The 10,863-nt window shown below is 34.1% G+C and overlaps 1 protein-coding gene across 2 annotated transcripts in view; it reads left to right on the top strand.

Annotated features, from left to right (window-relative positions):
* LOC106465109 overlaps positions 1-10,863 on the top strand; it is a 189,962-nt gene that overhangs the window by 78,551 nt on the left and 100,548 nt on the right. Inside the window, exon 1 of one of the 2 annotated variants that reach the window (XM_022393419.1) lies at positions 8,418-8,530. The exons of the other annotated variant lie outside the window; for it this stretch is intronic. Coding sequence (XP_022249127.1) covers positions 8,461-8,530 — 70 coding nt within the window. The 5' untranslated portion in view covers positions 8,418-8,460. Of the gene's footprint in view, positions 1-8,417; positions 8,531-10,863 lie in introns of those variants that run through there. 2 annotated transcript variants of the gene reach the window in all.

Here is a 10,863-nt window from a genome sequence, read left to right as displayed (position 1 = left end):
TATACTTTGTTTAAAAGACAGTTTTTCTAGCTTTTATATGATTTGTTGTGAAGAACAGTCTTTCTATCTTTCATATGATTTGTCTGAAAGACACTCTTTCTAGCTTTCAGGTGTTCAGTTTGAAAGATGGTCTTTTTAGATTCATATACTTTGTTTAGAAGACTGTTTTTTCTAGCTTTTATATGATTTGTTGTGAAGAACAGTCTTTCTATCTTTCATATGATTTGTCTGAAAGACACTCTTTCTAGCTTTCAGGTGTTCAGTTTGAAAGACGGTCTTTTTAGATTCATATACTTTGTTTAGAAGACTGTTTTTTCTAGCTTTTATATGATTTGTTGTGAAAAACAGTCTTTCTATCTTTCATATGATTTGTCTGAAAGACACTCTTTCTAGCTTTCAGGTGTTCAGTTAGAAAGACGGTCTTTTTAGATTCATATACTTTGTTTAGAAGACTGTTCTTTCTAGCTTTTGTATGATTTGTTGTGAAAAACAGTCTTTCTAGGTTTTATATGATTTGTCTGAAAGACACTCTTTCTAGCTTTCAGGTGTTCAGTTTGAAAGACGGTCTTTTTAGATTCATATACTTTGTTTAGAAGACTGTTATTTCTAGCTTTTACGTGATTTTACATGAAAAACAGTCTTTCTAGTTTTTATGTTTAGTCTATAGGTTTTTTTTTCTAGCTTTTGTTTCAAAGATGGTCTTTAGAGTTTTATGATTTTTAGTTTTTAAGTTTAGTTAGAAAAACACCTCTCTAGTTTATAGGTTTCGCTAGAAAGACGTCTTTCCAGTTTTATATGTTTTGTTCGAAAGACAGTCCGATTTTTCTAGTCGTTATATACTTTGGTTGACAAACGATCTTTCTAGCTTTAAGTTTTGTCTGAAAGACAATTTTTCTAATTTTCAGATGTTCAATTTGAAAAACGGTATTTTGAGATTTATGTAACTTTGTTTTAATAACTTATGTTTTACTTGAAAAAACTGTTTTTCTATTTTTATGTCCCCCCCACAAACATGTACAGTTAATAGTGGAACTTGCAAAATTTCAATGCTGAGACACGTTTGCGAGATGTGAAAAATTTCATTTGTTGTGTGAAATTAGTTAAGAAGGTCAGTAAAAGCAGTTTTATAAGTTTCACTTACACACAGGCACAGCTTCTATTACACGACACCAGTGGTTTTGTGACACTCAAAAATACTTCAATCCACACACTAGTGTTTGTTTACAAGTCATGTCACGTATTTCACCAGAAGTGTTAAGGACTTGTGTAATAGATGCAAGTGCGATATACAAGAAGGCAGGAACCCCTGCCACATTATGCGTTTCTATATTTCATGCTTTAGTGATGCAGAACTAGCTAATTCAAAGAACACAAACGCATTTCTTAGAAGTTACTGCGTGTAAGCACTTGTCGTCACTTTCGTGCGTGTTAATTTCATCTCACCGTGTAGCTAATGTTAGCCCACATGAAATTCCTATCATGTGTAGAGAACCGGCATCATCACACGCACACACACACACAGTTCTAATTCTGTATCTGATCCAAATCTTTCTATCGGATTTTACTAGTTCTGGTGAGATGAACAGAGTTGAGGTTGACAAGTTTACCTTCGTTGTTATCCGTATTAGTTCCTCTATGACGATGATTTGTGACTCGACAGCCGCCTCTTTATCATCTTCACTGCCGAAAGTAATCGCGGAGTGTATGTAGCTACAAGGGCCGCTCACATCTGTTGTACATTGTTTCGAACGTTGTCACGTAGATTTAAAGATAGCTTTTCTCCTCTCTTCGCACACAAGATGGGATACACCACTATATTTGAAAACCCTTGAGGGTTAGGGTGTAGAATCCCTCACCAGTTACGCAACGCGTATTTAAACAATAACTTAGTTAATATTATGTAAGAAAAAGACCCCGTGAAAGTTGTTCACGTCTTTGTCACTTTAAGGTTATTTTTACTTTTTCTTTTTAGATTCATTATCATAAACGTGTTTCAGTAGATTTTTCTTGAATAGAAATAATACTATAAGCACATTGGCCATGAATAGAAGAAATCCGTCTCTCCACTTAAGATATTAATGGAGTCCAGTTCTAGCACCCATATATCAGAATACAAGGGAAACCTTTATTTTTCATTTCCTGTAATATATAGCGTGCTATAAACACAATGAATATACGAGTTCTTAATTCAGAGAGAGGTAACAGACTGACAAAAACAAAGAAAACTGTTTGATGAACTAGCAAGATTTTTCTATTACAAAGATGCAAAACCTTTAAGTTTGTTTTATATTACTAAGATGCAAAACCTTTAAGTTTGTTCTATTACAAAGATTTGTTGTTGTGGTTGTTTGTTATTAAGCACAAAGCTACATAAAGGGCTAACTGTGCTCTGCCCACCACGGGTATCGAAACCCGATTTCTAGCAGTATAAGTCCACAGACATACCACTGTGCTTTCGGGGGGGGGGACTATTACAAAGATGCAAAACCTTTAAGTTTATTCCATTACAGAGACACGAAACCCGTACGTTTGTTCCATTATAGAGACATGAAACCCATGCGTTTGTTCTGTTATAGATATGAAACTTGTGCGTTTGTTCTTTTACAGAAACATGAAACCTGTACTTTTTTTAACTATAGAGACATGAAACCCGTGCGCTTGTTCTATCATAGATACGAAACTTGTACGTTTGTTCTATTACAAAGAAGAAACCGGAAACATGAAACCTGTACATTTTCTATGTTATAGACATGAAACTTGTACGTTTGTTCTATTACAAAGACGAAACCGGAATGTTTGTTCTATTACAAAGAAAGGAAACCCGTACGTTTGGTCTATTAATAAAGTACGACATCTGTGTGTGTTTGTTCTATTACAAAGACGAAACCGTAATGTCTGTTCTATTACAAAGAAAGGAAACCCGTACGTTTGGTCTATTAATAAAGTACGACATCTGTGTGTGTTTGTTCTATTACAAAGACGTGAAATCTGTATTAACTTGTTTTATATTAGCTTTACTTATAATAAAATTTCTATCACACATATATATATATATGAACATAATATTGTTTTGGAGCACGAAAAAGTACAGAGTCCTAAAACTTTCAGATATTCACAATTATGCAGAAAGTAATGGGAAAACAAAAAATAATTGAAAATACAAAAACAATAACCATTCAGATTTTGGAATGTATTTTAATCTGATTCTTTCCTTTACTATATGCGTAGCATCACCACATAGAAGACTGAGAATGTAGGACGTAAATAAATTTGTATTTTTTATAATGAACATGTTATAAGCTAGTTACCTAGTTACCTTTAATCATAAGCTAGCTATAGGGTTGTATCTGATACGCTTGCTCTGAATATTCATTAGGACAGTATGAACGTACTTTGACTAAGGTTTTTCACACAGAATTTAAAGATATAGAGCCTTTATATATATATATATACAATAAATAAATCAAATATAAAATCTTGATATTTCGTCAAATTTCCCAATTTTCTCTGCTACCTGGGAATATGAAGTGCCTGCTCGCAAAAGAGTTAGAGACAGAAAAGACAGTGATAACAAACGAAAAGGGTCATAAATCATATGGACAGATATAGATAGAGAAGAAAAAGAGGGGTAAAAGTGAAGATGTCAGACTAGCTTAAAGAAAGAACCTAATAAAGGGATAAAAGGGCAAGAAGTCGAAGTTTTTACATGTGGCTACTTTGATCTACGTCTTAGTAAATGGGAAAAACTGAATATCCCGAGGATATACATACAAATATACGTCGTATGTTCGTCATCTGGTATCACTGTCTAGTTTTGTCAACTTATATGTTAGGTTTACAAAATGGTTCTTTCGTGAAAATATTGATGATATTGGAGAAAATCATAATTAGAGTATAACTTGAGGAGACTTAACAAAAAGTCTTGTTTTGATTTTAGCGTAAAGCTGTATAAATGACTCTCTGCTGTGGTCGAGGAGGGGATCGAGTCTCAAATTCTAGTGTTATCAGTTATCACTCTTACCGCCGAACCGTCGGGGTATTGAAGTACTAACGACAAAATAACGAGCTGACAAAACGAGCATAGAAGACAAAAAAACTAAGATGGAATAACCAGGAGGCTATAGAAAGTGATTAAAAGAGAATAACTTAACAATCGTAATCCTAATCCATGTAAACATTTCATTTAAAACCTAAACGGATTTAATGCTAATCACGGAACAAGCTTCTAAGGTATCTGTAGGGATCTAAGTTAGATATGTAATCCCTAAACTAGGTATAATCATATTATGAGCCTTAAGTAGATTTTATTAAGATGAAAAAACCCTTCTGAGTTAGTGTTTTTGAAAGTTGGTAAAAGTCCTGTTTTGTCTATCGAGAAAATACGTTAAAAACACTTAAACGTAACTTTTAATTTCAATGCAATTGAAAGACGACTTTTGGGAAGAAAGTCGAGTTTCACAGAAGGATGTTCCCAACTTTTAGATATTATTTTTGAGGACTCAAAAACCGCATAGCATTACACGAAGGGTTTGTTTGTTTGTAGTTAAGCACAAAGCTACACAATTGAAACCCGGTTTCTAGCGTTTTAAGTCTGCAGACATCTCGCTGTGCCACTGGGAGGTTACACGAATGGTATGATTAAAATAACAACTTTGACCTAAGTAAAACTGACTTAATTCAAAGCTGTAAAAACTCCAAGTGCCATATAAATGGGACTTTTATATATATATATATAACAAATATATAACTCATATTATGAATATTTATATGTAAAATCCAAAGCAAATTTTCCCAGATAAATTACAAGAAAAAAACAACAACACAAAACAAAACACATTACATGCATTATCCTTAAATATTCGACAGCACCTCGGAACTTCTTATCCACAGGTGTTAACAGAAAACATGAGAACATCGTTTTAACTTTTTAAACTCAGCATCGCGTCTTGTCCTCTTGTGGGTCAACAAAACGTTTACGAGCTTACAATGTTAAAATCCGGAGTTCGATTTCCTGCGGTAGATAGAGCGTAGATAGACCATTGTGTAGCTTTGCGCTAAACCAAAGCAGTAGCATCACTTCTGACTGAATGAAACAACGTTTTAGTCATACATCAATGGCAGATCACAAGAAATTTTAAGCTATCCCGTAAAGACTTTCTACTCAAAACATACAACAACGATCATTTGAAGAACATGTTTACAGTGGAATAGGAATTAGTGTTCTTATTTCATATTGTATCTAAACCTCAATAGAGGAATCGAAAAACTATTTTTAGTATTTGAATTTCATACTGTATTAAAAAAATTATCTTAAAATCCGTTTGGTAGACTTTAAAACAAAACTGTTTTTATGTTTTGAAAATGATCGACAGGATCATTTTGTGAAGAGATAAAAATATATCAAACGTAAAGTTCAATGTAGTAAATTTCATTTCTACGAAAAGGCGCATAAAGATGGCGGGTATCGGCAAACAGCGTTTATTATATATGCATTTTCACTTATCTGTTGATTTGCCTTAACAGTTATTTATATTAAATGCATTCAGAGGAATCTATCTTATGCATAAGATTCTAGTACATGTGCACACATTGCGTTATCGTGAATATTAGAAAATTTTAATAACTGTTATAATAAATGGTTTAGTAGCTGCCAAACCGTCACGGCGAGCTACAAAGTTGAGCTCTCACAACAGCCTTAAAATTAGAACACTAAAATTACCTAAGTTTGATTAAAAAAAATAAATATAATTTGGAGAATCGTGGAATTTATATTTTCAAGTTTACTATAAAGATTAGAATAAAATACGTTTTAAAAAAGTATTGTCCTTTCTCACAAGAAATTCACTTGTTCTGACCAACTTCATCCGTCATTTTGAACAACATGCTGTTTCAATAGCTCTAACAGTTATTTCGTCTAGTTCACATACATATGTATATTGCCAACTAATTGGGTATCATGCTAATTGCAGTTTAAGGAAGTAAAGAAGAATATTTTACCAAAACCCTATCGTTTTTGTGATTGTAAATCTTTCTCTTTTCTTTACAAGGGAATGTAAGTATTAAACTCATTAGCTATGTTTTTGTGATTGTAAATCTTCCCCCTTATCTTACAAGGGAATGTAAGTATTAAACTCATTAGCTATTGCTAATGAGTTTAATACTTACATTCCCTTGTAAGGTAAAGGGGAAGATTTACAATCACAAAAACGATAGCTAATGAGTTTAATACTTACATTCCCTTGTAAGGTAAAGGGGAAGATTTACAATCACAAAAACTATCGTTTTTGTCATTGTCACTCTATTACATCTTCTCCTTTACCCTGGCCTTATATGTATTACCGAAAGAGTAAAGGCTTGAACAAACAAAATAGGGTAAAATCGCTCATTTTCTGCATAAAGTATAGGGGATCTACACATTTTTATATTTATAAATCGGTTCCCATCGGTAATTTTATGGTTAAACGTACTAAGTTTCTCGTACATATATATATTGTTATTATTGTAACAGTAGAATACTCTTCTTATCTTAACCATGCCTGTATTAAAGATATAGTCATTTCTAGATACACCTTTGCTTTAATTGTTAACCGTACCATTTGAAATGTATACTTAATTACGATGCTGCAGCACGTTCCACAGCTACATAAACACACTAAATGAAGCACACAACGTGCTTCTATGTGTACAGCACTTGCAGTCTGAATGCATCTAACCGAGAAGTAGACCATTCACTTTTAAAGCAAACCGTTGGTTTATTCTTGCTTATTGGTAACTCTAAATACTAAACTAGCGCTTGGAATTTGCTTTAAAGTGACATCAGAAGCGTTAGCTAGTTGCATATTAGCCTCGGTATATAATGTGAAATTAAATCCTTTCCATTATGTTTCATTAGGTAGATTTATACTCTTACAACCCAATAAAGCTTTCCGATACAGATTGTTAGAATTGATGTTTCCGTATGGACCTTCTTACAACCCCATCCACAAATATACATTAATCTATGCATAAACACGTATATAAATTCTATAAACTAGACGTACTTCTGCAGGTTTCCCGAAAGTGTTCTGTTCAAGAGTAAATAAAACTAAAATTAAGAGTAACAAATATTTTTATTTCTTGCTTTTGAAGTTCGTATGTCATGCTGTGTTGTAGCCTACAGAGGGCATAATTCTTCTCGCGGTTCATGGTATGTGCACGTTTTACTGACGTCACGACAGTACAAATTGCAACGTTGAGCCTCCCTTATGTGACGTCGTTTTGTTGTCTGACTGACAAACAACACACTACTGTATTGTGGTGCGTGTGGTTAAAGCAGGTGACCCCTCCAGGCGGCCTTCGGCTCCCTTTCAGGGAAATAAACACATACTCATGAGAAGGTTGATTTTTGGTTGTTGTTGTTCCCATTTGCAGTATTTATTGTCAGATGTCCCGTTTATGTGAAGCTCGAAGCATCGAACAAAATGAAGTACGTAGATATATAAATATAACAGCTGAATGTAATTTGAGGGATTGGTGGGATTATTTTTTCGCTCCTCCCACCGAGTCACCGGAAACTCAGAAATAAAATAAAGGAACAGAAGCCAAGTTGTGTAACGCATTTGTAAGTATTTAGGCATAAAAGTAAACTTTTAGGTGCGTACTTTCTCATTAAGAGCTTAAAATATCCGTGGAAAGTTATCCCCAAAGTTTAACAGACTATTTATAGAACTGTGGCTTGACTGTCTAACAGTGTAACTACTGTCTCCTCTTTGCTTATACACGTAGTACTTTTCACGACGTACAAGCCAGAAGACGCTGGGGGTAGTAAATACACGAGAACGACTTATAGACTCCTTATCTGATTAAGTTAATTAAAAAAAAGAGTTATATGGTAAATTGTTAATCAGCCAAGCGTAAGAAAATCACGTGAACGAAAGCCAACAACGTGCATGTTGTTCCAAGTTGAAATGAGCATGAAAGTGTTGACTAGTGTAACGAGTCACGTGAAGAGTGTATACTTAGAAGAAGAAATTATACATATATTGAAGGGGGGAAATGTTTTTCGTCAGTAACTTTTACTTAACCTAAAATACCCCTTTCGAATAATACTTCAAACATCGCACAAAATGTATTCGGCAATACTCAACAAAGTCAACATTTGAAGATCTGCAGTTAACAGTTCTGGTACAAAATGTTATATTAAGCATCAAGGAAATATGCCTAAAACTCAGTAGAAGTATCAGAAATTCGATATGTAGGGCTGTATTTGAGCAGACATGTCTTAGATGCTGTTTATAGTTGTTAAATTTGAGTGTACGTAAAAACATACTAATTGTGCAGAAATGCGTCTGCGCATGAAAAAATAAAAGTGTGTGTACAGGGCGCTGTTTCTTGGCGCCGCTATAATGGTATGAATATTGATGTACTTCAGGGAGCTGTGTTCTACAGTGTTATTGGCTGACGAGCTATAGGTAGGACATTATGTTTATGATGAATGTCGCCTTAGTGTCGCCTTCACTTAGATCGTCACAGAAACGACAGCTGACCCAAGGTATGCATGGATATATATTCGTTTAAATTTTTCTAGCCATTTTTTTAAATATTCTGGTAAAATTTCTTTGTTTTCTTATCACTTTTGTCTTTGTGTGTGTGTGTGTGTGTGTATATATGGGGATTCAACTCCCACTAAGGATGGGTAAGATAATAAACTTAATGATTCCCCAGAAAATTCGGTTTAAACTAAAACCTCGAAGGGTTTTTAGTAAAAATTATGAAAGTTTAGAATAAAAATGATATAAAGTCACTGGATCAACGCTGTAAACTATTTAAATTAGGTTTTAACCTACAGTTATCTCCGCCCCCGAAAGCGGACGGAGGTTATGTTTTCACCCCCGTGTGTGTTTGTGTGTTTGTTTGTCAGCAAGATTTCTCGAAAACGACTGAATGGATTTGGATGAAAGTTGCTATACATTTGGATTATGATACAATTTAGAAACGATTAATTTTTGGAGGGTGGAGGTTACACCAAGGTCAGGAAAATCTAAAATATCCCTATCTGTTAACATGGAAACTGATTTTTGACCCTATAGCTCTATAGCTCGGTCAAAAATAATCAGATTTTGATGAACATATGTAAAATATTACTCCTAATTTTCCTATCTAAAAATGAGTCCGTGTCCGTTGATAATTTCGGACAAACGGATACATTTTCGTATTCCGAATATGATCAACGCTGCGTAGCAGATGCATACGCTCTAGTTTGGTTAGGGCGCTCGACTCGCAGTTTGAGGGTCGCGGATTCCCATCCCACCAAACCTGCTCGCCTTTTCAGATGTGGGGGCGTTATTATGTGACGGTCAATCCCAAAAGAGTATCCCAAAATTGGCGGTGGTTGGTGATGACTAGCTGCCTTTTCTCTTACACTGCTAACTTAGGGACGACTAGTGCAGATAGCTCTCGTGTAGCTTTGCGCGAAATTCAAACCAAACCAAGCTATTCTAGTTTGTAATTGTTTTCTTTTAACCCTGGAAGTTTGGTATTTTTTATATTATCTGAAGTTAAACTTAGAAACAGTTATCAAATCTTCATAACAGCAATATCTGTTCACTATTGTGTTCGTGAAATATTGCTTATAAAAATATATATATTTCACTCTCCGCATGATATTTAAGTATTTTGTATTTTCATTCAATCTTATACACAAGAACTAAAAGAATAGACCAGAGACCTCTAATTTTGAAGCACAACTATCATTAATTGGAACTGAGGACTAGAGAGAGGGCAGGTAGTCGGCAATTCTCGCCGCCTGTGCGACAAATCATACCTGAACATCTGAATTGACTGTCATTTATAACTCCCCTTTAGCTGAAAATGTGGAACGTAGTAAGCGGTATATCACTGCTGAAGCTTTGTAGTAGAGTTTTAAGAATTGCAAATATTCGTACTTAAACATAAAGCAAAGTGCATGAGGTTTGCCAAGTAAAAGCTCTAACAGTTAAGATTTTCTCATTTGCAGTAAAAACTTTCATCCTGTTTTAACAATATACCTAAGAACAACAAATAAAAGAACTTTTGTTTTTATTTGAATTCTGATTAAAAAATTAATAATTATTTGTTTTCTTTTACTTGTCTATAGATGAGAATACTTGTTTTTATATATTGAATAGAGTCACGACTAAATTGCCGATAGAATGTATTCACAGATGAATGAGGTCACGAATGAATTCCTGATAGAATAAAATTCTATATAGATGTTTTTCTTTAATTTTTTAAGAGTCATTAATCCTATTTTTCATCGTTTCTTTCACCTGTTTCAGCGTGTATACTTCCTTTTGGAAACTTTTGTCAGTTACATGTAACATTAATCATACGAGGACTGTTTTTTTTAAGGGACTGGTTATTTTTCTAGATTCATTTACATTGCATGTTTTGGCTTCTCAAGTTTTTGCACTTCGAGGATCATTGATATAATCAGAGACCTCTTTTATTCAGAATCGTGCCAACTCCTCTGTTGGAAATGCTTACACTATTTATGTATTAGGTTTTCAAGAAATTAATGTCGCCTTTTTTAGATGAAAAAATCCCGAACAACTTATATATCAAGACAAAACATTTATTAAATGAAATATTCTCTATTCTTATCAATGATGCTTTTCCATCTTACAATCAGGTTGTTAATGCACTGATTAAAGAAATCACTTGGCTTTGAAGCAAAAAACATGTTGATGTCCCCCTTAACACCTTCCACATTTGCATACGTTTTCCCATTAAGATGAAACGAAAAAGATGGTAATCTGATGGTGTCATATCTGGAGAATATGGTGGGGGTAGAACTTCCCAACCCAACTCCATAATCTTGTGCTGCGTCAAACGTGTCACATGTGG

This window comes from Limulus polyphemus, unplaced genomic scaffold (assembly GCF_000517525.1).
Source record: "Limulus polyphemus unplaced genomic scaffold, Limulus_polyphemus-2.1.2 Scaffold66, whole genome shotgun sequence".
Lineage (NCBI taxonomy): Eukaryota > Metazoa > Arthropoda > Merostomata > Xiphosura > Limulidae > Limulus > Limulus polyphemus.
The sequence above is the reverse complement of the archived record's forward strand: the minus strand, read 5'-3'. Positions and strand labels throughout refer to the sequence as shown.